At 41.8% G+C, this 27,463-nt stretch overlaps 1 protein-coding gene across 2 annotated transcripts; it reads right to left on the bottom strand.

Moving 5' to 3' along the window:
* Positions 1-424: 424 nt before the first annotated feature.
* On the bottom strand, positions 425-23,434 carry rnf24 (ring finger protein 24). 2 transcript variants are annotated; one of them, XM_079998972.1, is made up of 6 exons: positions 23,330-23,434; positions 10,825-10,974; positions 7,623-7,665; positions 6,932-6,973; positions 5,162-5,241; positions 425-3,922 (listed from the first exon to the last, which is right to left on the bottom strand). In XM_079998972.1, exons 2-6 carry the CDS (start codon positions 10,965-10,967, stop codon positions 3,781-3,783), a joined length of 450 nt encoding a protein of 149 aa, XP_079855098.1. In that variant the 5' UTR covers positions 10,968-10,974; positions 23,330-23,434; the 3' UTR covers positions 425-3,780. The 2 variants fall into 2 exon arrangements, with proteins under 2 accessions (XP_079855098.1, XP_079855097.1); XM_079998971.1 differs by having other exon boundaries at positions 23,145-23,378.
* Positions 23,435-27,463: the final 4,029 nt, after the last annotated feature.

Below are 27,463 nucleotides of genomic sequence, written 5' to 3'. Positions count from 1 at the left end.
GACAGAGTTGTTGGAGCAGTTCTTGATGATTAAAGAATGAATAAAGAGTAGCATTGCAGGTTGAGAAGTTGAACTCCACTTGCAGACAAACTCTGTCTGAGATGCAATGGCAAAAATACTCTGTGTTGAATGCCAAGCATGCTGACAGCACACGTTTAAAAAAAGAAATAACAAATTCGAAGTAAATTGGGGATTTCCAGGTATGAACTGCAATGTCACCATAAACATGATGGATTATGCATAAAAATAGGAATTGTGTGCAACTAAAACAAGATCAAATACAAATATGAATAAGACATTTAAACCAATTCTCCAGAAGAAATGATCAAAGTATTTCTGATTCTGATTCTGATACAATCGTTATTCTGATTTTAGAATCACAACTTAGGAGTACCATCACGTTACAAACAAGGAAAATGCATAATTACTTCCAAAACATGGATATTTTATTTACAGTTCAAGTCAGTACATGCAACAGTTTCTGAAATTAAGACACGAAATTAGCAAAAAGAAAAAAATGCATCTCATGTTTCAATTCTCCAAAATAGCAATTAAATATACAAAAATAGAACTTACAAATACTGTACAGCAATAGTCTCCAAAAATATTCTGCAGCAGAATTCTTAGTTTTACAAACAATGTCTGTGAGGGCCCACAAACATAATTAGTATTACCAAAAAGGGTGGGGTACAAGGGCTGTAACAGGTGGTGGGGCTGAAGACAGGGAAACATTTGTATTGTATAAAGTTGGAGAAGTTAGATGATCCAGAGGGTTCAGACGCACACACACCGTACAAAAGGGGGAAAGTTAAGTTAGCAGTGAAGAGTTTTAAAGGCTGAAATGGTCTCCCTTTCTCCTTCCACCATAGTAAGATGTGCAGTTATCAATCAAACAGAAGTCCGATGATCAATGTCAGTAATATCCTACTTTCTATAATTTCACTGTTAGTTTTACTGAAGTATTTGAGACCGACCACACATTGTTGTGTGCAATATCTATTCACAACGTTTCATTTTAACTTCCTGACACGTCAATCGTGCTTAAGAGTGTGAATAGCCTGTCATTGCTATATTCATTATCAACACATTCCATTCTTTGTTGGATATGCTCACCACAAGCAGGTCAATCACTAAGATCCTTCACTTTAACTTTGATCTGGGATTAGGACGGTTGACAGGAAGAAATAAAGATGCGTACAATAAGAGACAATGTTCACACATTCAAACGGCAGCTAGTGTCTAGCTGCCATGTACTTTCCTTGAAGGAGCGATAAACCCAGCGTCTTCTATGTTGGCTGTAGAAATACAGCCCCTACCTACACTCAAACATTTAACAATAATCCAATGACAAGCTGACTGTGCCATACGACATGTTTTCACATTCAGTCGTTTCAGGTTCCATTCACCCATCGGACTTACATTCGAAGACAAAATTTATCAACCGAGGAGGAAAACATTAATACTCTTATGTTGATCGTAAAATCGGTCTTGTAAAATCTGTAGAGAAGACTACAGAGCTGCCATCAAGTGAACACTGTAGCATGATGATTCAACTCTGCTTTGCGGTTCCTAGATTCTTCACTTGTTAGGCAAGTTGTCTAAACGACACATCGTAGTTTCTGTCTCGCGAAGGGCCAGGAAGCAAAAGTTTACCAAACACACCCCACAACAAACTTCTGATGGACCACAAACTCGATTTTTTCCCGCTTACAATGAGATTAATACAAAGGCAAAGCGCAACAAACACTATTTCACTGCGACCCCTTGCAACCTCAAAAATACACTCATTATGGAAGAATTGGGGTTTCAAGGTTGACAATTAACTTTGTGCTGTTCTTCTGAATGTTTTGGCCATAGTGGTCTGGAACACCGCAGTAGAAGAGAAGGTTCGGCTATTTGAGTTTACGTAAATAAAATTGTCGTGGGAGCGTTTTGTCGAGCAGCGTGAGCGGAAGAGAGGCGTGCAAGTCAGACTTTCAGGCGTGGACCCACAGACGTCCCATGCCTCCAGCCGTCAATGCAATTTGAGCAATGACAGTGGTTGGCCTTCAAGCAACAGAGCTGGAGAATATGGTGTCATAGACCGGAGTAGATCATGGGTGACCAAAAAAAATGGCCTATAACACAGAACTAACCCTTCACATTCTTAAGTTAGTGTGATTCACCAATGAGGCACAGATGTCCCCGTAGACGCTCAAACAAACACAATTTCTTCGACCCAATACTGTTGGAAATTGAGGACAAGTTGTTGAGAGGAGTCTGGTCTGTGTAGTGTTGAACAAAAAAACCCACTTCACAATAGACAGACAGAGAGGAAAGCACCAGAAATAGGAGGCCAAAATGCAGTTCTATGCGTTTGTGTTTGAATGAAAATGCTGCTTCGTTCCAACCCACTGACTACTGCCGGGTCAGGCGGCCCGGGCTGTGTGTGTGTGTGTGTGTGTGTGTGTGTGTGTGTGTGTGTGTGTGTGTGTGTGTGTGTGTGTTCATGTAGTGTGTACCTTAACAAACAAAGGTAGACCGGTGAAATGTGTTGGTATGCTGAGGGGAGTCAATGTGCCGTATTTGCCCATCCACTCGAGCTGTTACTGAGCAGGTAGTCACGGTATGATTTACAGAACTGAATCTGTGTGGAGGGTCGAAACAGTGCAAAGGGTTAGTTATTGTGTCTTCCTATACTGAGTCAACAGTCACTTATTACACAAGACGCGCCGTTTCAACTTTTTGTTGTCGTGGTTGTTGATCATATGTGACTATACCAAAGCTGGTGTTGGCTGGTGTTGAGACGATACATTCCTTTTAATCAAAGGGGAATTTGTCCACTTTTTCTTTACCCCATCTAATCACAGTATAAAGGGTTACTTCCTTCTACTGGATGCACCATGCAACACGAGCGTTGTTGTACTGTAGGTGGTTCACATCGTGATGCAGGTCAACCGTTGCCGTGGAAAAACAATGACACACGAGTCACGTTGTAACAAAAAAACTCTGGAAAAGAATGAAATGTGTAACCTTCGTGTTAGGGCTGTGGTTTCTTATGTTTGTGTCAAGAGGCAAGCCAGATAGTCAGTTCTGGGATGAAGACACATTCTAATCATAAAACCTAGATTCACATTAAGTTGGACATCATTTGTGACACATGTTGTCGTGTACTGTCTGTCCCTGTGTGCAACCAGGCCTCTCCTGATTTACAGACTTGAGTATTATTGTCGTCCCTTTAAGATCAAATTTGTCCTTCAAAAAAACAAAACAAATTCAAGGAATTTAAAGCAAAACAAACATGGCTCTGCACATATCACAAAATAATAATTATTCATGATAATAAAATATGACCTTGATACTTCCACTACAAGCAATTAAGGTTCAGTTGTCATAAAGTGCATGTTAAAAAAATAATAATAAAATAAGAATAATAATAAAATAAAATAATTTACAGTTAGATGTCTTTTTTAGTTCTTGGCTTTTGTGTTTTGTTTTCTGGCGTCCCCAACAAAGTACTTTGGTTGTGAAACAGTCGGTGACCAAGGCCTGGCCTGGAAGAAGATTTCTTCACTGTCCATGTTAGAGAGAAAAACTCAAACGATGACTGTATATGTCATATGTCACCGTAACAATATTACTGGTTTGTGAATCCGCAGAGTAAGAAGGGAAAGGGGAACGGCGGATTTTTCAAAGAGTCTTCGCACCATGGCTCCACTTTCTTCCGCCCGTCCTCCAAGTACCTGTACAGGTGAGTGAGTGTGTGTTGGGTGTGCCAGCGGTGGGGAGGGTTCGCAGAGGCTACACCAGGTTCTCCACGCCGGGCAGCGGCTGCCGCAGTGGCACCCCGGGGTCCAAGCCGCCGGCCTGCTGGGCCAGCTGCAACACCGGCATGTTGCATAGCGGACACACCTTCCTCACCTCCAGCCACTTGATGAGGCACCTGCAGAGTCAGTCAAAAAAAATGACAGTGTTTAAAACATGACTGGAATCGCTATCATCATCGAGGGGATTTGTTTTAAATCACATTTCTATCATTCATTCTACCGTCTTTGCGGTGTAAAACTCATATCAAAGTATTATATTCGCAAATGCTTACAATAAACTGAGCCGATCGCACTTGGGTTTACATTTAGATTCTGTTCATTTCAATTCATATTCTGCTTTTAGGAGGACAGTGTTTGTACATGCAAAAATCCCTTGGCTTTGTTTTGTTTTGTCAATCTCTGAATAAAAAACAACATTGACAGTAATGTCGATCAAGTACATCATCATTGTTCTATCTAAAAAACTATGAATGATATTGTGTGATTTTACAAGATATAAAATGTTAAACAAGACTTTTGGAATACATGGAATATGTGGGCAATGCCTCAGGAGGTAGAAAGGATCGTCTGGTAGTCGGAAGGTTGCCAGTTCGATCCCCGGCTCCTCCTGGAAAGCATGTTGAAGTGTCCTTGAGCAAGACACTGACCCCCCCCCCCCCCTCCCCCCCTAACTGCTACCATCTCTCTGCATCTGTGTATGAATAAGTTCTAAATCACTTTGGAACAAATGACGTAATGTAATGTACCTTCTCGACATGAACACCTATTTAACACTGTAAAACACGAGCAGAAAAAGGACGAGAGTTTGGAGCAGCTTGCGTGTCCTGCGCTGGTAAATTATTTACTGCTAGTCGAGGACTATTTTTGGAGAAACCAATCCCAAAAGAGGGGCAGTCGGGGCTGACACATATGGCACGGCAAGACAGTGCAACAGAAGTGCCGTCTGAAAGCGCGACCGTGGAGCTCCGAGTGCGAAAGGCGACGAAGTTCGGTTTTTGATCAGGAACCATTTCGACTTTGAGAAAGATATTTTACATTGAAGAAATACAAAAAATGTGTGGTAAAGACGCGCAGGACAGGGCCTGCGAGTTTTCTTTTACTTGGCACAAGATTTGTTTTGGTATTGTGAGACAAGAGCCTGAAAGCGTGTCATACCGCAAACTTGAGATAGAACCCAGCCCTGAAGTCTTCAGCGTACCTCAGCCAAGAATCTTTTAGCTGCTGGACTATTGACTGTAACTGATGATTAGCTGGCTGTCCATGCCACTATGTTGGACATAATTACCACTTTCTTTCGATTGTGTGCGTGTGCATGTGCGTGTGTGTGTGTGTAGAACCAAGCGTGTTGCACTCACTTCCTGTGAAAGGCGTGTTTGCACGGGCAAATTCCCAGCTCATCTTTCTGTTTGAACTCCTCCAAGCAAACTGCGCATATCTGAAAAGAGCAGACGATGCGATGCATTTGAATTCTCATTCATGAGGTCTTTGAGTCAGGTTTTTACCAAATATTGGATAGCAATTTAAGAATAAAAGCACCGACAACAAAAGAAAAGTCCCTTTGAGGCCAATTTTTTAGCATCGCTGTATCAGGTGATACAGCAAATGGTACTTCATTTTGAAGAAAGTGACCCTAAATTCAACTGACCAAATAATGACCGTATTTTACTAACAAACGGGGACTCATTAGTTCAGTGGAGACAGGCGAACCACGTGACGGCAAAACATCTTTTTTTGAACAACAATAACAAAACAACAAAGTATAAACCATATGATATACTGTTACTATAAGATTATGGGAGATTTATCACGTTGAGCATTTAGAACATATTCACAATTGGCGGCAATTGTTTTTAAGGAAAAGTAGATATTTGCTGATACCTGCTGCGGAAGAGCTTCTAAGAACCAATTTTGCATAAAAAATGATCTCTCAAATAATACACGCAAACGACAAAAAGAAAATACTGTTCGGAACAGGAAACAATTCCTTGCACATCGTTCGCGTGCTGTCGTGTCAGCGACGTTCGCTCTTCGATGGTTAAACGTTGCCTATGGCCGTTTAAGGTGACAAGCTTGTTTGACAGGACAGCATTTTTGCTTCAAGGTGTTTTTTTAAGGAAGTACCAGCAAAACGGAATTTTAATGGATGGTGTTTGAGTTGTCACCACAAGCAAAGTGAAAAGATTAAATGCCCGGGAAGGACTCAACACTGCCTTTAACCTTTAGTACATGATGTTGAAATAAAGATGGAGAACTAACAAGGCTCTTTCCCAGGGCACCTGACACAATAATCTGCCACCTCAGTACACACTTTTTACTTTTCGCTTTTACTTTGTGTTTACTTCAATGGCGTGTAGTTCCAAATTATATAGTCAAGATACATTTAAAATTTTCATTGCCTAAATACTGTACAGGTTCAACAGATTTTTTTTGTCACACACATACATATACTTTCATTCATATGTATGCAGTGAAATGTCTTTGCAACGCACCTGGAGATTAGCACAATAAGTTCTAAACTGAACACAATAGCTAAGATAATTCCTACCTGGCTAACTAACTGAAACTAACTGATTCCAAAAACGTAATGCAGTTAGTGAATAGAATACAAAATAAAATTAAAAAAGATAATAACAAGTGGGGGTACAAAATTGAAGGGAATAGAGTTACTGTATGTATATGGGATAGGTCATACAGATATGTGCAGTAAAGTACATGATATTATTGATTTGCTTTTAAGAGTCTCTTGTATCTGACACAATATAAAACCATTGCTATATTCTATCAAATAAAAACAGTAAATGTTAAAATAAAGCAAACGCCGATATTTACCAGCGTTTGTGCAGGACATTTTATCACGACATTACACTTGTTTGCCGGTAGTTTGGTAATTCCACAATTAGGGTGCATTTGTGTCCCACTGATATAAATGTAAAGTAAAGGTAAAATATTTTTCTTTTTTGACTTAAGTAAAGCGTCCTATACAACAACCTAGATCCACCTTTCAGATAAACAGCTTCCGAGTGGGTTTGATTTCGCCAGGTACATTTACATACAGTATAGCAGGAAGATCGTAAACAAGATGTCAGCTGTGCACTGTGACAGAGAAGGCAAAGGGGAGAGCTTACCTCATGCAAATTTAGTTCTTTGACTTTTTCCTTCTGTATAACCTGTGGTGGTGGACGTGAGAGGAGAGTATGAGGAAAAAACAAACTAATCACTTGTTTAATAATGCAGCAGGTGGATGTGGGAGTGTAACGGAAAGAATACTTAAAACGGTAAATCATATTCATAGCGAATACATCCAGTGTAAGAGGAGGGCGGGCTTTGTGGAGGCTTGTGCCTTTCGCATAATCTACAATAACACGGGAGGAGGCAGCCATATTGGGTTCACAGCTTCATCGGGATGGACGACCAGGGGGGGTTAATGTTTGCCGGAGAATGTTTGTGGGTCGGACACATGTTTTGGTGGGGCGTCTAAAATGGCTCTCAGCGAAGTTACGTAAATAAGAAATCAGAAACCCGTGTCTAAGACCCTTCGCTCCCCCTTTGGGAGACTTCTGGCAAGGTGAACAGCTATCTGATATGAACCTGACAGGTCCGGAGGATTCACTGGCTCCCTTCCCTGAATGCGATAGCCTCTGTTTGGGCCCGATCCAGGCACAACGCGTTGACATTCAAAACAGATCCCATCAAAAGGGACGATAATGAAAATGATCGAGGTGGACAAGACATCTTATTCAGTGAAATTAAAACCGCAATTCAAAATACACTTTATGTGTGTGTGTGTGTGTGCGTGTGTATGTTGGGGGTCCTTACCTGCTTGTACGCATACAACTCTTTGTGAGCCTGGTGCCGTAACCTAGAAAAGAGTTAAAGAGAAAGCACCTTTTTGATTAGAGAGTGGCCTACCTCAACGTACTACCTTACATTTAGACACAACTCTCAAACCAATACATCCTGGAAACAGAAGGTCCATGACAGTTTTGTTTTTTTTGCTTGTTTTTTTTTAATCTACAGCTTGGTAGTTTTGTTTAGTGAACTCAGCATCAATCATCCACGTGTGTACCGGGACACATTAACTCCTTATTTTGCACCCAATTGGTAAGTTTCCAGGCTGTATCACATTGAACTTTTAACCTTAATGCAGGTGGAATCTTAAGTTTAGTAAAGCAGAGTTGAAATGGGAACAGGCACTAGAAAACGGTCATCTTTTAGGTTCGGTCCCGTCTGTGTCGTAGTTGACCCCGCCTCGCGTTAAAAAAACGTAGATTGAGGTTTTTTAATCTATCATTTCGGTCAATGTTGATCTGATTTGCGATCAAATAGTTTAAGATCAACATGGAAGGCAACACAGGCAAACCGGTGCGGCATACTGGCGTACTAAGCTACATTTCCGGGGGGGGAAATGATTTACCAGGGAACCAACATAAGGTTAGCTGACAGGGAGAGGGAGACTCCACAGCTGGTGGAGCAGTAGAGGGGGGAGGGTGTCCATGTTCCCCACGTAAACTACTGTGGTGGACCAAGGGGGCGTGGCCAAGCCGCCGCTGCAGACAAGGCGGTGCAGGCTCCCTTGGTCCACCACGACTACCTTTTCTGGCAGGCAAAGTTCATAGTTCATACAGATACACGGGCAAAATAGTTTGAAAATAAGTTTCCCAAGACAAATATTTGAACACATTTTTTTCTGCAAAATTTCTGCTATTTACCTCTGCTGCCAAGTAGTCAAATATGGCAAGCTGAGATTTGAGCAGATTTTGTTCGCGTGGCCTTCACTCTACATTTTGGCGTTGGGTCGAAAAAAAAACCCAAAAAAAACGTAACTTTTAATGGAAGGTAAACTTAGCATTAAAAAAAAAAAAACACATCACCAAATATGACATTAGAAAAACACTGAACTACTTAGGTTTGTACAGACACACATATGCAAACCATCAATTTCTATCGGTTTATATTCAATTTTCTTGCATAAAAACAAGCAAACAAACAACCTTAAGTAACAGGAGGAAGAAGGAGAAGAATCTAAACACAGGATGAGAATCAAGACGTGTTTCAGTGGGGAAGGTAATGAGGGAACAAGTGTGAGCAAGAGAGATAATAGAGATTCATAGGTTTGTAAGATTTACCTCCATTACAAGTAACCTTAACCTCTCGCAGCAGAGTGAGAGGGATCTGTAAAACAGGCAGCACAGACTAGCAGAGAAACTGACATTTTGAAAGAGAGCAGCAAATGTAGGCGGAGCGACACCCACGGGCTGAGAGGGGGCAAGTTAAAGGGCAAACGGGGGTTATGAGGGGGTGGCTGGCGTTGGGTATTAAACATCCCGTTTAGCGTAGTGGTGAGGAGGACGAAAAAACACAGGCGTCCACGTGGGCTCTCCTCTTACAGCAATATATATCAGTGGAATGAGCCACGCTCAGGTTGTCCAAGGCCTGATAATGATTGACTTTTACACCATGAGTCGGTTGGTGTGGTGTGGTGCGGGTACAGGATTCCCCTTGATATTTATAAGCATCAAATACATTTTCATAAACAAGTTGGATCCATGCACGTTTGTTGTTTTTAGTGAAATATCAACCTACTGGTCAACGACCTTGCATTGATGTTGTGTTGATGGGGCCTATATAATCGAGCGCGGATCTTCCGATTTTCGTCTTTGACTTTTCCTGGGTTTTCTCCAACGCTCGTGAAAAACAACACCGCAGGCACGCACTGAGCGATATTGAGCTGATTTCGTGAGCGTGTGCAACATGGCAAACCCCGTGGAAGCAGCTCAACAATGCGGGGATGTGTGGTCCGGCGCCAATATGAGTGTGCTTGTCCCCTCGGTGAGTTTTCGTAGTTCGACGCCAACCTACCGCCCGTTTGCCATGTCATTCTGACAGGACTGAAACTAAAGGAAAACATATGACTGCAGGTTGATTGTTTCGGTTTCCGAATTTAAAGGCGCTTAACCCGTTTGTCCCTCTAGGTGGAAGTGAAACATAGTTTGAGCGACCATTTACAAGTGGGACTGTTTTCAACAAGCAATAACTGCCGCCATATATATAATTATATGGCGGCAGTATATAATTCATTTTGTACATTTACATTGGGAGTGGCTCTTTAAAAGCACTTATAGAGCTGCATTTCTTCTCTTCTTGAAATGGTAACGTCACTCATTTTACTATATCAGCATTTAAGGAGGGGCACATGTAGACAGCGGATTGAATTGAATTTACAAACCGTTCCCTGTGCTGGAAAGGGTTTAATAGATGGCGAAGGGTGAATTTATAAGGACCCGCTGCTTCTCACTACCCTATGAAGACTTGAAAGGCACGGGTACAAGAGATGCCAACGGTCAACCCATAGCCAGGACAGGACTAAACGAATGGGACCAAACGGATGACTATTAGGCATTTTATCCCCCACTCAAGCAAAAAAACAAATGAAAAAATGTCCGTGGAGAACATCCAAGTATTTGTAAACTGGGGAAATTTGGATATTGGGGAGGGGTTCAATCAGAAACAATATATAAATATTGAGCAACTTTAAGGTTGAGTGCTATCAACACACTAAGACAACTTTAAATGTTGATGAATGGTTTGCATTTTTTGTGTCACAGTTCAGACTATTAGGTCAGCAGCTCCAGCACGGCAGCTTCTGCAAACTGTGTGGTTGACAGCTTCGGGGCAGGGAAGAAACAATTTCCATAAAGCAAACAAAATAGTACATATTATTGATGGAAGGATGGACCAAACTGAATTAATGCCAAAGTGCCATATGGTCTGAATTAATTCACTCATTTTGAGGCAGAAATCAACAGCTGCGTTTCATGAATCCTAATCTAAACAATTTTTAAAGCACGAACTGACAGTGTTTAGTTATGTTTTTGTTAAGTTGTTTTCTAATAAAAGAAACAACAGTACGGCACTTTAGCCATCAAGTCCAGACCACAAAATAGCATGAGACCAAGGCCAAACTTCTGCAGAGTCTAAGCAATGCCCATAAGACAAATATGAGTGGATCTGAACTTACCTTATCAAGTAGCAGCAAAAGAGAAGGCTGAGGATAAATACAAAGATGGCCGTCCCAAACACAACGATGTAAATATTAAGGGGGAGGTTCTGGAACCCTATGTTTGGCATCCTGAAACTGTAGTGCTGGAAATCAGAGTTCATGGATATTCTGTAAAAAGAAAGGGAAACAGGGAAATTATTCCATTGCTGTGACAAAATATATTTCACATGTTATTTAGTGTTATTTAAATAATCGGATAATCTCACATCATTGTTATTGTTTTCCTAGTGGATTTCACCCAGCGTTGCTCCACGAGCCTCTAGTAAGAGTTCGCACCAATTGGCTTACTTCTATTAATCAAAACCACATCTTTCACGTCAGACAAAGCTAACAATGACTATACAGTAAATGTTTGAAAAATATATTATCGTAAATTTAACCTGCAAATCAGCCTTCCCCTTTCCTAATTCGTACAGAAATAGCATAATACTTAACTAAATAAAGAGACCAAAACATTTACATATTGGTAATCATGGTTATGATAAGGTTTTTCTTGTCAACTAAAATGATTTAAAAGCAAATTGTAATAAATAAAAAAATCATCAATCCATACCAGACAAAAAGCTCTGAATGTTAACGCTAAAGAGGAGTAACGTTTATGACTGAACTCACTTCATCCCTCACTGCCCAGTGTTGTTTTGTTCCATGAGCAGACTTAAAAAAATAAAATAACATACATCTCAAAATAAAACCACACTGTTGAGGCGCGCCGATTGCAGGCGCCCCGTCGCTGGTGCGCTCCATCGAAGAGCAAAGTCAGATACTAAGGTGTGGCAGAGAAGGCAGGGCGTCAAAAATACTGAATGGTTTCCTGAATCACTCAATTGCATTCCAATAAGATGAGACAACTAGGATGACGAGTCAATGAGCACCATGAAGCATGGCCACAATTAGGACACATAATAATATGAAGGTGAAATACGCCTGTGTGAATACCGTATTCATAAGACTGCATAGCACACCAAAAAGACGGAGCAGAATTAGTTCGTTTTGCTCAATTATATGATATATATGAACGTTAGTTCCAGCCCTGTACTAAATGGGTACCATCATCGTCTGTATTTCCTACTACCAAATAGCTTTGTCGAGTACTTGTAAAAATAGATTCCTGGTTCTCTCCCTCTTTAAAACTGTATGACCCACTCGGGACAGCATCAAGCTCGTACACTGTGATTGTAAATAGAAGCAACCATAACAAGCATTAAGTGGAGGTCACAGTACAGCTCTTGCATAATACTTGAGGAGCATTAATGGTGATATTGTCTATAACACATGTAAACTTTTTTCAACATGGGCAATTCATGACGGCCAGTTGCCTGGGAACGAACCTTCTGCAGCTCTTGTTTTATTTGCTCAAGATTCAAGAGGTTTATTCGTCACATACATATCATACTTTCATACATATATGCATTGAAATGTCTGCTCTGCAGAGTACGTCTGGCTACCCTCCCGTTCAAACAGATGTCCAGCCGACCTTGCCAGGGTCGGGCCAATCACAAGCGTTTGTCTGATATGGGGCGGGTTTTATACGATGACGATGCTGAGGTGAACCGTTGATGCACCTTACCAAGATGACCGCCGCTGGCATGGACCGGTCTATGGACTATCAGACTATCGGTCCATCAGACAGTATTAAACGACCTGGACAAAATATTTTCTGTAAAAAGCTTATGTTCATAAGAAAGCTGAAATTGCTGTACTTGGGATGGGATTTGGTAAAAGTTTAATTCACCAACTCCCTCGCTCGGCACTACGTCGCACGTTTCTTTGCTCTGATTGGTTGTAGTCCGATCCCATTGCGTCCAGAGATCCTAGACAAAGACGCATTTGCAAATTGATTTTCAAATGTTATTTCTACCAGTAAAAAAAAACAACCCAAAAAACTGGTCAAACAGTCAATTTGCGAATAACAAAATGGCCTGCCTCATATTTTGAAAGGCTACTCAGTATTCACAAAAGGAATACGTGATATTTTTTCCCTCCTCATCCTCCCTTTCTGGCCCTGCCTCATGCTCTCCCACATTCCCATCCCCCACTCTATTACATAACTGAGCCATGTGCCGGGCAATGATTCGTCCCCGTCAGATGACACTCACTGTACACAAATTAAAGGCTCACAGATCTTGCAAAGTAAACAAAAGTCAACAGTCTTTCCTCTGGCCAGAAGATTTGTCGTCTGCTTTCGTAGCTGGTTCGCGGCACTGTCAGGTTTAAGTGGCTGCAGCACTATTCTCCCCTTAAACTGTGCAAGGACAACTGATAATATCAAGTACGGCACACGGCGATTCTTAACGATTTCTAGGTAAACTGAGAAAACATCTGATAAGTGTTTTTAAAGCAAGATCGCTTCACTTCCCTTGCGGCGCAGCAAGCGCAGCCTGAGAACAGAGGTGTGTGTGTGTGTGTGTATAACTCATTATTCAGCCTGGCCATTTCCTCAGCCCAGTAAACACCAGCCAATGCCTCCTAGTCGGTTGGGAAAAGTAGAGCTGTATTTCTGGTTCAGCTTGGTGGTCAACGTTGGCCACTAAGGATTCATCGCACATTCATATATTATACCCCTTTCCCACTGCACCAAAAACCCGGTAACACCCGCTTACATCTGGCGTTTGTCACCAGCGGGAAAGGAGAACCCGGGTCTCAGTCACGGGTCAAATGGCTTGGCAATAGACACAGGTTTCAAATCGGCCCCGCCTCCCATCGGCTCTGATGTAAACAGGACGCCCGGGTCGACCTGCTAATTTTGGTGTGAAAACGGTATTAAGGAATTTAGGTTGTTGTCAGTCTGCATAGAAGAAATAACAAATGCTAAATTTATTACCGCTTAGACCATCCACACAGCGGGATTCCCTAAAAACTATACTGACACACTTTTTGAGAAAAAAAATCGTATTAATCTATTATATTGATATATTTTATGAAATTAATCGACAGAAGCTTTTGTATTCAATTAAATCTTAAAAAATTATTCGACAGGTAGTATTTATGACAAGTAAACAGGGCTTGTTTGAGGCTAAATAAAAAGTGAACCTGGGATGACTTTGCCCCTACTGACACACACACACACACACACACACACACACACACACACACACACACACACACACACACACACACACACACACACACACACACACACACACACACACACACACACACACACACACACACACACACACACACACCTCTTGTTGACCTCAGTCATGACCATAATCAATACTGGCTACGCAATTTGTAAATAAATCACGGGGCTAAATAATGACTTTTGAACCCAACATTTTACATTTCATGTTCTTATGCGTCACACCAAAAGCATACTCTCAACTGAGGATGGGTGTGGCTCCCTCCTTTGTTTGACAGCACACGAGTCACCAATTCTGATCCATTTCAAATGTCAATCACGAGTTCCGTGTTTACCGTGGCAATCCCCTTTTCGATTTGCACAAAAGGTATCAGAGATAATAAAACGGACACAGAGGACAGTGAAGCAGAGGAAAAATGAGAAAGACGCATCCCATTTCATGCCAAATGAAGCCAAACAATAAGATAATAGTTTCGTGATGATGAAGGAATGCCAGTGACTCAGCGAGCTAAATTTGGTTCTGTTATGGTGGTGTAAATGACGAATGAGGAATTAGGTTTAGCCGATTTATCTTGGTAGGATTAGGACAGCCAAATAAATATATGAAAATCTATCACCTATCAAATGAGGGGGAAAAAAAATTGATTACAAAATGGTTATTCAGTAATTAGCCCACCACCAAATATCTAAAATAACGTAAAACTCTTTGATGACAAAAGCACTACCAATGCACGCACGTTCTTTTAAACTCTGCCAAAGGAAAAAAAAAAAACACATTGTGTTGACCGTTTTGACTGAACCGTTGCAGGGTGAATTTATTTATTAAAAAAAAAACAAAAAAATTAAATTATGCCGGTGAATTCAAAGCTGTCTGATGCACCCAACTAAAAAACAATGGATATCCATTTGTCTACAACTGCATGTGAATGAGCGGATGTCTTCTCCTTGACAATAGGGTGAAGTTAATATCGCAATGCAGTCTCACCCGGTCCGGATTGTGGAGAATGGATCGCCCTATGCCACATCAACTAGGGAGTCGCGCCTGGGGCGGTCATGTAACGTGCTCGTGGAAAGGTTCAACTGTTCAATGCGCGAACCGTGACGGCACCGTGAAGTATATAAGTAGAATTTTAAAAAAAAATAATAATTTGACTTATTTTGGGATTCTCAGTGTGAGAAAAACGAGGTGTGAAGTCATTGTCTAATATAAGTCATCGCAGTAATACATGTCACTTCAGCAAAATTAGAACCGCACCTATCTGAGTAACTCCACCCGGGCCTGGAGCGCGATGCGCTTTTAAATGAGGCCTTGTAGATCGAATATGAGTGAAGATTAAGCAACTGGGTTGCTTATTCTCACCCTCAAATTTGTTCAGAAACAGATGGTCGTGGACTGATAAGGTGAAATAAGTGAAGGTTTACAGAGAAATACAACGGAATAAGGGGTAAAGCTCAAACCCCATTGGCTCACAAAACCAGGGGCCTCAGGAGAGTGGCTCCACCCACTGAAACAGCCCGTTCTCAGACAGGGTGGATCAGACGAATGCATACTCTGAGTGGTATTTTCAGAAAAAAACTTAAAAAAAAAAAAACACGTTTTGGGGACCTCAGAGACCATATATTAATTTTGTGAAAAGGAGCATAATAGTAGTAACCCTACAACAAGTAACAACCCTAACCCTAACCCTAACCCATAATAGTAATAGCTTTAAACAAAATAGAACTCAAGTTGTCCTGGGGTTACAAATCACTACAAAATGCAGTAGCATGGATTAAAATTAACACACCTCAAGAGTTAACTTTAGCATTGCCAGTGGTAATGTATGCATGTGGTAAAACCGGCATTCATTTTAAACGCACATTTTTCAACGGTCACACAAGTCACTAACATCTGAGATGGAAAGTACCTGAGTACCAACACCGCGGCAAGTGACCGCAGCACCGGTGTGCTCGCTCTTTAGGCGCCGCCGCGTGGCAGATGTGCGCTGCTTTGGAACGCCAGTCAAGTGGTGAAAATCCACAACTGCGTTGAGCTCGAAAACTGGGCACTTTTATTTCTACGCCGAACCGTCTCTGTAATTTTGTGGCACGACGGAGAAGCCGGCGACCCCTTTGCATCACGCCGATCACAGAGCTCCAGCAGGAAGGCGTCATGGCAGCCTCATTACATGCACCCACCAAGTGATGGTTGTGATCCATTATGGTCATAGAAAGGCACTGGTTTGCACTGCGTTGAAAGGTTCTGACGAATAAATCAAACTTTTACACTGTCTATGCCCAGGGAGAAATTCTGAAAGATAACATTTTTTTAAGCCTGGAAGCAAAGCTTTTTCTAAAAAGGTTTTTGTTAATGACAAGTGCGATGGAAAGGTACATTTTATATACACTAATTATAATCACTCATACAGATAATCGACAAACCCAGCAGTGCCGGAGAAAATGTGTTTTTAGAAGCGATCAGAAACAGCAACAAAATGCAAACGGCCTGACAGAAAAAAAATAAACACATTCTTCTCTCTCTTTGTCTCCCTGGCATCACCCCAACCCAAGTCCAGTTACGAAATGAACATTTTAAGCAATAATCCCAGCACACTGTCATGAAAAGCTGCTCTCTCTATGGAAATTTCCACAGCAGCAATGGCCAGCCCAGAGATTTGCACATCTGAAACATAATATTCCAAAGGCCAAAAACAAACTACAGGGCCTCAGCGGTAGAGCTGGGTGATTTTTAACATGTGTTAGCTGTCACAAGGGCACCACCCACATTTGTCTGGTGGTTTACTGGGTTTATAGTTGATTTTTATTTCCTCCGAAGTCTGGAAGAGAGTTTAAGTCATTTTATCATGTGACACTAGGTAAAAAAAAAAAACAACAGGTCACCGATGGTTTTCAGCACAGCAAGCAACTAGGAGAGAGACTAACTAAGGAGTAAAGAATCCTTGAAAAAGTCATGCAGCTTATGCTGAAGCTCCATGACATTTCTCGTACGTTATACAGTAGTTGTGTTGTTCCTCACACTTTGGATCTGGAAGAAAACAGCTCTGCTTCACGTTCAGTGCGTGAATAATGCATGTGGAGTTTTCTAAATTAGACGTAGGTCACTGAAACCAACTCCACTCCAAGACTTCCATTGAGCAAAGGCCACCTGCAGCGTTTTTTTGCCCTTTTTGGAGGTAATTAATGTGGAACTCCCTCCTGCAATACATTGATCATTGATTCTATAGTTCGCTCCATACAATTTTTGACAAATTACTGCTTACTGCTTTTAGAAAAATTAACAAATTTTGGGGTGGATGGTTTCATGGTTTCAGTGTGTATATTACATATATATATATATATATATATATATATATATATATATATATATATATATATATATATATATATATTTTTTTTTTTTTTTTTTTTTTTTTTTCCCCCCTTTTCTTTTTCCCCCCAGCAACTGAAATGGCGATATTAATTGTTTTATGTACGGAATATTTTAATAAAAAGCAAAGAGTGCTGGCCTTTGCCTTGACAGCAAAAATAACGTATCAGACTTACAAAGAGATGTTGCAAGTTATTTAAACAAGACATTGACATCGGTTCACTAGCATGAGATGTTGGCTCCATACAGAATAAACATAAATTACTTCTGAAATACATCCATTTATAGACTTCAACGTGTTTATGCAAATTATAAAGATATTATTCTTTCAAATATAGCAACGCCAACAGCACATCTAATTGCTAGGCTTCCAGCTTTAAAGTGGACTTATTATGCTCCTTTTTATATATGTAAATACAGTATATGTCTGAGGTCACAAAACCACGTTTTTGACATTTTAACATGAGTCCACCCCGTCTGAAAACGGGCTGTTTTTTGTGGTTTTCCCCTCCTGAGGCCATGAGTTCTGTGAGCCAATGGGGTTTGAGCATGGCTTTTGGGTTTGGTGCTATTTAATCCGTAATGTTCAATCATTTTACCTTATCAGTCCACCAAAATCTGTTTCTGAACAAATCTGAGGCGAGAAATACGCAATCTAGTTGCTGAATCTTCACTCAGAGTAGACCTACAAGGTGTCATTTAAAAGTTCGTACCGACTTTAGTTGTCGTGCTCCAAGCTTGTGGGCGACACGGACACCGCACCGCGACCCTCGCATGCGGGGATTTTTTGGTTTCATGTAAACGTCGGAAAATAAAATGAAACATAATAAATCCATCGAAATTAAAAACACTATTTTTATTGGTTTTGTTTGGAGAAACACACAGCGGATCAGATGACCACATCATTTGACACTTTGGCCACATCTATGAACATCCCACATTTTAACATTGTATATATATTGTACGACAGAAAATAAGGAAAAACATAATAGGTCCTGTTTAAGAATATAGCATGTCTTGTTGAAGGAGATACAGTATACTGTATGGGAAACTGTCAGTACAATACATAATCAGTACACCACTCTACTGTAGTCAGTGTTTCAGGAATGCATAAGTACATTGGTGTTTATATGGCTACGGAAACTTCTCTTGTTGAGAAATGGTTCCACAAAAAAATGGTTACATTTGAAATAAATAAGTTAATCAATTATGACAAACCTATTGTGCATGCAGACAGCAAAACTGAGAAAATACTAAATGTCAAATCACTATCGAGACGAGAGGGTCACTGGGCTTCAAGCATTAGCAGAGACCAAAATCTCTGATAGAAGAATGCAGCAAAGCTTAAAAAAAACTAACAAAAAAAAACATTAAAAAAAAACAATCTCACAGAGGCACAAGAAATGTCATGTCACGGGAACTTCCCAAACGGTCGTCATCACTACAATCTGTGCTTTTGTTGATTTCCTGGATGGAACAACACCCAGTCAAAACGTACGGCCTGACCTGGAGTTTCGAACTGTTCCTGAAGGCTACGGCGCTTCAGATACTCGCATGTTTTTCTCTACTCGCCCTACCCCGCGCCTCACCACGCCACACCACCCTATGAATGATAATCATGTTGGATTTACTCGTCACGTCATACGTACGAGCACCTCACACCTCCAGACTGGTAGTCTCCGTTTGTGCTCTCAGATTAGTGTTGGGACCACAGGACTGTACAGACTGGGCTCGCACTCTGTTTCGCCAGCAAATTCTGCTTTGCTGCAGACTGCTTTGTGGTAAAATGTCACCAGACAATGATAAATCATCCAAACTGCCAAGATGCATGAATTGGTGGGAATAATCTGATTGTTTTATATATTGCAAAGACACCGTTAAGATCCCTAAAGGTCAAAGTGTGCACGGATCGACAAGTCTTATTCTGTCTTATTCATCCTATCTGCGTGGGATTAATCTAGGGACGCAACGGTATCGTGGGCTCACTAGTCGGTATGTATCACGGTTTTGGGGCCACGGCAACAGTATACTGTCTTTATATTTAAGAAAAGAACATTTTAAATGTGAAAAAAATGCTTTTTTCAGTAGTCTGCCACAAACAACTAGTGTAACACTGCGTGTATGGCTGTGGTGGGAGGGGGGAGACGGGGTTAAAGGTCATTGGTGGGTTGTAATAATTTGCATAAGTACATCTGACTGGAGGGGAGGTGTCCAGGATTGTGGATTATTCAAATCTTCTTCTAATGCTACCTAATTGTAATTCATTAATTTCTCGTTAAAGAATTCATTATTTTTATTATTATCTATTTAAAAAATGTTTCACAATAAATAAATAAGATAAAACCAGTCCAACAGGTATAAACAGTGTTTTTCACACATAAATAATAATAATAGTAAAATAACTTATCATATCTTACATAGAGGGGGAAACATTTGCCGGTGGCAGGAGACGGAAACTTTAACAAACACAACAAAAGACTGTAAAACTTGACAAATAAAGGAAGGGCACATCACCGAGCGAGACTCCGTTCCCTTCATTCCTACAAAATAATCTCTCAAGAGAAGTCTGTGATAAAGAGGGACACGGGGTTTTTTTTTCCGACTGGACACCTTGATTAATCGCACTCTTTACTAAAACATTTCTATGTGGTTTTATTTGTGCTTCTATGGGAAAGGCTGCGTAGCGCACAGTTGGGGGGAAAAAAAAAAAAGGATCCTCTTGCGCAAAAACAGAAATGCCACACGGCTGACGTGGCCGTTGGAGCTCCAAGAGCGGATTTAATAGGAAGCCGCACTCACTTACACCGCGGCGTCCGGACGTTGCGCCAACACGCCCGGTGGGCCGTGATACCGTGATACCACGGTTCACGTGTGCATATTGAAGCGTAGGGGGGCGTACCGAGGGGTTGGATAACACACCCTGTACCACTGCATCGCAAGAATAATCACATCTCCCATAGCGTCACCATGACTCCATAATGGCACAATCACAATTGAATAGACAGCTAGATATTCATTGTGATATCACGTATCTACCCATTGTGATGCCATCTGCTCTAATCAACGGTCGCTGTCCATTTACAAGAATAATTAGAAAACGAATGAAAGTAAATGGATAAATAAATCCTGGCCACATTACTTTACATGAGTTCATTTTTTTTTAAATAAAATGATTTCTTATGTTTTCTCTCTCTGTTCCCTGGTCATTTCCTCTCCCTGATTGCCCCACAACCTGGCAAAAGGCAGACATCCAGCCATGCTTTCATTCTTCCCCTGGACAAGGACAGTAACACAAGCTGGCACAAACAAGAAGAGCTGACACTTGCAGCTGTCTCCATTAATTCTCTTGTCTCCCGCCATTCAGTAAAGCATTTGTGTGTAGGGTTTATTCTGGTACAACCTCAACGAAAAAAATCAAGTTGGAAAAGGCCCACGTTTTGGTCTTGCATTCTGCTTGTTTTTTTTCATTTTCCCTTTCTCATTTAGTAGCGCATTTTTAAGCTCATCACACTCGGGAAAATACTCTTAGGGATGTCTAATTATGAAATCTATTGAAATGACAAGTAAAATATCTGCCAGGAGAGGAGGAGAACTCCAACCAATGTGCTGCCATTCCCACCCGACCCATGGCCAGTCAGGAGCAGGGTCATCGATGCTAAATAAAACCTTTGGTCATGTGAGTGAGCAAGCCACAAGTTGAAACCAACTACGTGCATTCCCACACTAAAAAACACCAGTAAAAATCGAATCAGTGCCTTATTAGTGGTTATCTATCCATGGCATCTTAACAATAAGTTCACATCTATGAACTTAATATTTTTATGTGTTTCTTAGTTTGTGGGAATTGGACATACAGACATAGTCGGTGTTACATAGGCTTTATTGTTTTTGGAATCTAGTTTTTTGAGCAAGATTTTTCTAATAAGATGCAGGCCTTTAAGAAAACACTGATACACTTGAAAATTGACTTTTTTTTTTATTTCTACATTAAAATAATAGCAGTATATTTATTTAAATTAGGGACGAAAATGTAGTGAAGAAAGTTGTCTCTTATTCATCCACCATCTTCTCAATTTAATTACAGTACTATAGTTCTTTATTGGAATACAATAATATTTTAACATGGTTGATACGTATCTTGATCTGTATATTGACTCATTTTGAACACTGAACTGAACTTCTGACAGTAAAACTGTAGTATGTACTGAATGATCACCAGCGCCCATGCACACCCCAGTCAATTTGCACGCTAAAAACAGATCCGGAAATAAGTGCTTAGCAAATATACAACCTCACGCTGCACTCCAATTTTTTGTTTGGCTGCTCACATTATAGTTTTAACATTGTCCGATTTATATATCATATCCATATATGAATCTGTATCCCAGATACCCACATCAGATTCCAGGGTGAACTGAATCTACCTCAAACACCTGCATGTGCAGGTAAACAGTAACAAAAGACATCACACCCGTCAAGCAGGTCGTCCTAAGTGATTTCATGCAAAAAATAAACGACTAAATGGAGGTCACTGAGTGTTCAGCTTCTGTGGGATCGTTGTCAGCAGTGGTGGGCCCATGAGTATGGCACCATCACCATCTTTCCACTGACTTCCAGAGTCGTCCATTTCTACCAAAACAGTCCCGCCAGGGCAGCGATATGGCCAAAATCAAAAACATACGATATGTCAGTTACATCAATTCCATTCAGACTGAGGGTGTTTTTTAAAGACTGTAATTTAAATGTGTACATTCATAAAATAATAATAGGGCCTAATAAGTTTAACAGACTAGTATTTCTGGTGCCGACTAGTGAGGGTAGCAATGCTTAATTGACTAACCGCGCAAATTTCTAAGTAATTCCAGTAAATTGGGCAAGTTACATCTACTATTCGAGTGATTCTCAACCTTTCTCATCTGATGGACCCTCAATTTGATAACGCATGAGGCCACAGATCCCCACTTGATAAGATGTTGTCTCTGGGATCCCAACCTGGGTTTTATTGTAGGATGTGGTTCAGTCCCAGACGTCCACGCCTGCCTGCACTGTTCTCGGAGAGAGATCGGATCAAAACGATCGTCCACCCAGTTACTGTGCTTTCTCTCAGGGCGCCGACATCTTTTGGAAGAAACAATGATGACGTTTAACTATGAATCAATTTGCTGGGGACCCCTCTTGAAGGACCCCTGGAAGACCTTAAATACCCACTGTTGCTCCGCACTAGTCGTGACGAGCGGGAGGAAAACAAGTCACTGCCAGGCTCCTCTGATACGTGGGAGAACTATTCTTAGCGTCCACGGAGGGACGTTTAAGCCGCGCAATCTCCGGAAAAGCTCCAGCGGTTGGAGTACTTCGCGACAGTAAGTGATAGCCGTCCTCCGCACCACTGTGGAGTTGCAGCTTTCCACACTAGAGGCGGCAAACCGCCGCTCAAGCCTCAACCTTTCCTCGGTTTCAGTTCGACTTCACCGCACGAAAGCGAAAGCGAAACACGTGGGTGCCACTTTAATAACGTCGGCGTGGACGTTCCGGCTGAACATCGAGACATTATCGGACCGTGTTTAACGGGTGGCGCTAGCAAGAGCTGACACGTAGCGAACAATTAACGTTGCAGGAGCGTGGGAGACTGTCTCCAAACCGGGAGATCGGGTGGCATTTACGAGCGATAACGACGATTTTGACCGTCGGTTTAATTGACGTTTGGCGGAGCCGCGGCAGCCAGAGCATCGCGCTGCTTTTTGTGTGTGGGGGGGGGGGGGGGGGGGTCCTGGTCTGTTACGTCGACGTGCGGCGGTCACAAAGCAAAGAGATGCCCGGTGGGTTACTCACCAGCGATCCCTTAGGCCCCCGGAGTGATCTTCTCCCTTCGCTGGATGTGTGTGTGTGTGTGTGTGTGTGTGTCTCCTCCAGGCGGGGTGAACAAATCGGTCAAAACATAAACGTCGAAAGTGAAACTACGGTGAGCCCCCTCCCCTGCCGCCCGAAAAAAAAGGGTTTAATACGCAAAAACACACCGCGACGGGCTCGGTTTACTGCGCGTGAAAGGGTTGGATCGATGCGACCGGCGGCTTATTGCTCGTTGTCCATGGTGCGGTCCGTTGTCCGTGGTCTGAGACGGCTGCGATCAGACCCCTCCCTCCCCGTCGACGCGACGCGGACCCGGGCGCGCGGAGTGTTTTTCCAGGAGCGGGTGCGCTGTGCGGGGCGGGGCGGGGCGGGGCGCGGGGGTGGTTCTCAATGTGTGGTCCGGGAACCGCCTCGTGGCTCCTTCGAGGGCGGTGGGGGGGGGGGGGGTTGTGTCCTGGGAAGCAGACCGATCTGCAGCTCGTGTTTCACTCGCTCCGGCAGAATACGTCTGGCCACCCTCCCGTTCAAACAGATGTCCGCCCGACCTTGCCAGGTGTTGGGCCGATCACAAGCGTTTAATATGGGGAGAGCCATTGATGACAGTATTAAACTAATTGGACGCTATATTTCGGTGTATTATATACGGTATATTCAAATGGGTATCAAATGGGTCGGTGGCGTGATGTGTATCGAATTGAGGGTCCTTGCTATAAAAAACCCTTTTTGTATTACAATGACGATACAATGGCGCTCCCAACTGTTACCAGGCATAGTTTGCAAATAATTATTTTCTGCTCTAGGTGGGATTTTAAACGTCAGAACTAGCAAAAGCTCCTCACCTGCACCGCCTTACTTGCTCATCTTTGATTTCATATAAACACCATGGATAATTATATCAGAGAACTGGATGTGTGCCAAAATGGCTGACCTATTCATTTCAATGAGGCGTATGTGCCTAAAAGCGAGCCAAAGAATTAACTGGTTTGAACGTTAAGTGGCTGTAATCTTGTCTGCATACACGCAGAGCAAGAGCTAGCTGGGCTTTAAAGGTGCAGTCTGTATAATGTAGTGGCATCTAGCAGTGAGGTTGCAAATCGCAACCGACTGAATTGGCGGCGCAGCATGGCGGCCTCCGTGGAAGAGGTGGTGGAGGCAAAACTCACGAAAACGCGAAAGGCCCTCTCGAGAGCCGGTGTTTGGTTTGTCGACTCTGGGCTACCGTAGAAGAAACATGGTGGTGTAACATGCCCGCCTCCATGGAAGAGGACCCGCTCCCTATGGAGATATAAAGGGTTTATTCTGAGGAAACAAAAACACAATGATCCCTATTTCCATGGGATTATACACTAATTACTTATGAATATTACATTCCATTTCTGCCAAGCGCGTTCCGTAAATTCTACACACTGCACCGTTAAAACTGTACTGGAGGCTTCTGTGAGAGGAAAGTGTAGTGTAGTGCAGATGTGTTTGGTGTGTCGCTGCCCAGTGATCAGAATCAGAATCAGAATCAGATGATGTCATTCCCACAAAATAAGCTTTCCCTCCAACATGGCAAAACCCTTCACAACAGCCTGCGTCTTACATTAATCCTAGGTAAACATTAAAATTACTGTTATGAAAGTACTTGTCTTTTCCTGCCTTTATCTCAGGAAATATGCATCAGTTGTGGAAAAAGTCCTAAATATCGTATCCTTAAGGTTTTTAGGATTCTTTTTCTCTTGTGAAAAAAATGTTTGTGCTCTATTTGCAATGGCAAGAAACAACCTTATTGAAGTTTCAGCCTTGCCCTTACTTGCCCAAGGTTGAATTTATTTATATATATATATTTATATATATATTATTTTCAATATAAATATTTTATCTAATTTCAATTTGTATTTTAATTTCTATCACTTTCTGGATTGCAGTTTTTTTTGTTTTTTTTTGTTGTAACGCCTCCCTCTTGGCTTATCTTGTTTTATGTTTGACCCTCATTTGGACTAATTGTTCCCCAAAATCGGATATGAGGTGATGTGACGGAATGGTGAATTTAGTACTTTTTGATGCCAGTGACTCTGCTAGATGGTTAGATCCCATGTCTCATTGTCAAACACCATTTGGTTTTCAATATCTCAACTTCAATTAGCATTGTCATGTTATTATCATGTGACATGGTGGCAGAATGCTTGCACTGTGCCTCACAGCAAGAAGGTCCTAGGTTCGATTCCCGCCTGGGACGCTGTTGGCGCCGTGCTCAGGTGGGTTATCTCCCGATCAGGGGCCTTTCTGTGTGGAGTTTGCATAGTCTCCCCATGCTCACATGGGTCTCCTCCAACATAAAAAAGGACCCCAATTACAAACATGCAGAACGCTCTCCTGCCCTGTCCCCGACCAGGATATGTAACTGTGGAATTGGTCCCTGAGGGCGCCGGTGAATAAGGGCTGCTCCTGGCTGCCCCCGGAGGAAGGACAGCAGGGATGGGAAAATGCAGAAGTCACATTTCTTCAACTCCCTGCATGTGTGTATCTGTAAGACAAATAAATTATCCCTCTTATCAATGATTAGAACAGAGCCCTAACCAAGCCTACAGAATGATCTGTTAATCCGTTAATCACCTTGATAAAGTCCCGATCACACCAGGAACTGCTGGGATATATGTTCGGTTCGGCATCAGGTTTCAGGCCCAACATTTTTGCAAAACCCATCTACTTTTGCATTAAGTTCTGGTTAAGTGATCATTTGTCATGTGTTACTCAAGGAAACCTTAATAGATCAAATCCAACCTTTTTTAAGGTAAATTGTGGAGAGAAATTCCTGACTCTGAATTTCATCTTAAAGCGGGGTAGTCTGCCATATTTGGTTTGCTGTTTTTAATAATTTGAAACTATTAAGTAACTGTCTCGTCAATGCCACTTACTATTTAGCTACCTCTACCTGTATATGTTCGCTGGAGGCCTCATGGTATTGCATGTATTGGCATAATGACCTTACGAGTCAAAATTTGTCACATCAGAAAAAATGCCTGTCCGTGCCTGATTCAGTCCGGAAATCATCAGAGTTCACTCTTTTCTGCAAACGAATATGAAGACCGTGGTTGGCATTTAGTTGTTAGAGACATGATTTAAAATGTACTTTTGCATTTTTAAACTATTATACTGTACTTATGGAAAAGGCAAAATGTTGAAAAGAAATTCAAATAAACCCTATCTATTTGTGTCCCAAAGATCCTTCGTTTGAGATCGTAAGCCCATTTATCCGACCCCCATCTCTCTCTCTTTCTCTCTCTCTCTCTCTCTCTCTCTCTCTCTTGCTCTCTCTCGCTCTCGCCGTCTCTCCAATTCTTCCGCTAGAGAAAATATGACTAACGGATCCAGGAAGCCACACTTCTGCCTCCCAGTCTGGCACTCTATCTATCCCCTTTTTCCTTTGAGAGTAGTGGAAGAGCAGCACCATTACCCAATGTTAGACTATGAGTGAATGTCAATGAGGTGTAAATGACAGGAGCGCATTGTGAGATGGGCACAGAGTGGGAGTGCCATGTGACCCTCCTGAATGGGCCGGTGGGGGCTGGGCAAGGGGAAGGATGACAGTTTCCACAAAGGCCAATTGAATGGCTGTATACAAGGTACTAAACTGGCACTGGTTCCCCTTCCCCTCTTGGAATGGCAGGCATGAGTGGGGTGGATGGAGAAGTGGGCTGCTGCCTGGTACCGGCCAAACAAAGGGATTCTTTGTGTTGAAGAAAGGAAGTTGATGATCACCAACTTACACTCCACTAACTCTCGTGATTTCCTTTGTAAAGTCCTGAAGATACACCACTGTCAACCTTTACTTGAGGAAAATACAATCTACGAGCGATGTTTGATTTTTTTTTTGCCCGCATATTTATGTTGTGAAAATGCCAGAAAATGAGAGCAATTGTCCACGCGTATCAAGATCACTGCATGCTATTGTGGCTTGAATTGGTTTTCCTTTTACCAAATTGCAAGCGAATATACATAATAAACTCCTGTGACCTCTTGAGGCCCGTAAAGGCTGATTATACCATTAATATTACTATATACAGTGTTCATGTATTGGGTAATGATCACTTCTCCCATAGACCAACTTATGCCATTCTTGCGCAAATGTGTTCTGGATCTCTATTTCAGTTTCTCAATGGAAAAATTATAGGGTTTCCACACAATCACCTCTGTTACTGCTTGTGTTTATCGCAGATTTTTCAATCATCGATGTTCTTGTGTTTCTAATATAACTGGGTTCATTAAAAACCCATAACCATTTTGAATGCAAACGAAATATTTGCCACTGCCAGCAT

This window comes from Zeus faber (genome assembly GCF_960531495.2).
Source record: "Zeus faber genome assembly, chromosome: 4".
Classification (NCBI taxonomy): domain Eukaryota; kingdom Metazoa; phylum Chordata; class Actinopteri; order Zeiformes; family Zeidae; genus Zeus; species Zeus faber.
The sequence above is the reverse complement of the archived record's forward strand: the minus strand, read 5'-3'. Positions and strand labels throughout refer to the sequence as shown.

Coding starts and splice junctions, on each gene's coding strand:
- rnf24 (XM_079998972.1), bottom strand. CDS start 10,967: ATGAACTCTGATTTCCAGCACTACAGTTTCAGGATGCCAAACATAGGG. Junction 7,666..10,824: donor TTTTGCTGCTACTTGATAAG/GTAAGTTCAGAT, acceptor ACTCTTTTCTAG/GTTACGGCACCAGGCTCACA. Junction 6,974..7,622: donor AGTTGTATGCGTACAAGCAG/GTAAGGACCCCC, acceptor CCACCACCACAG/GTTATACAGAAGGAAAAAGT.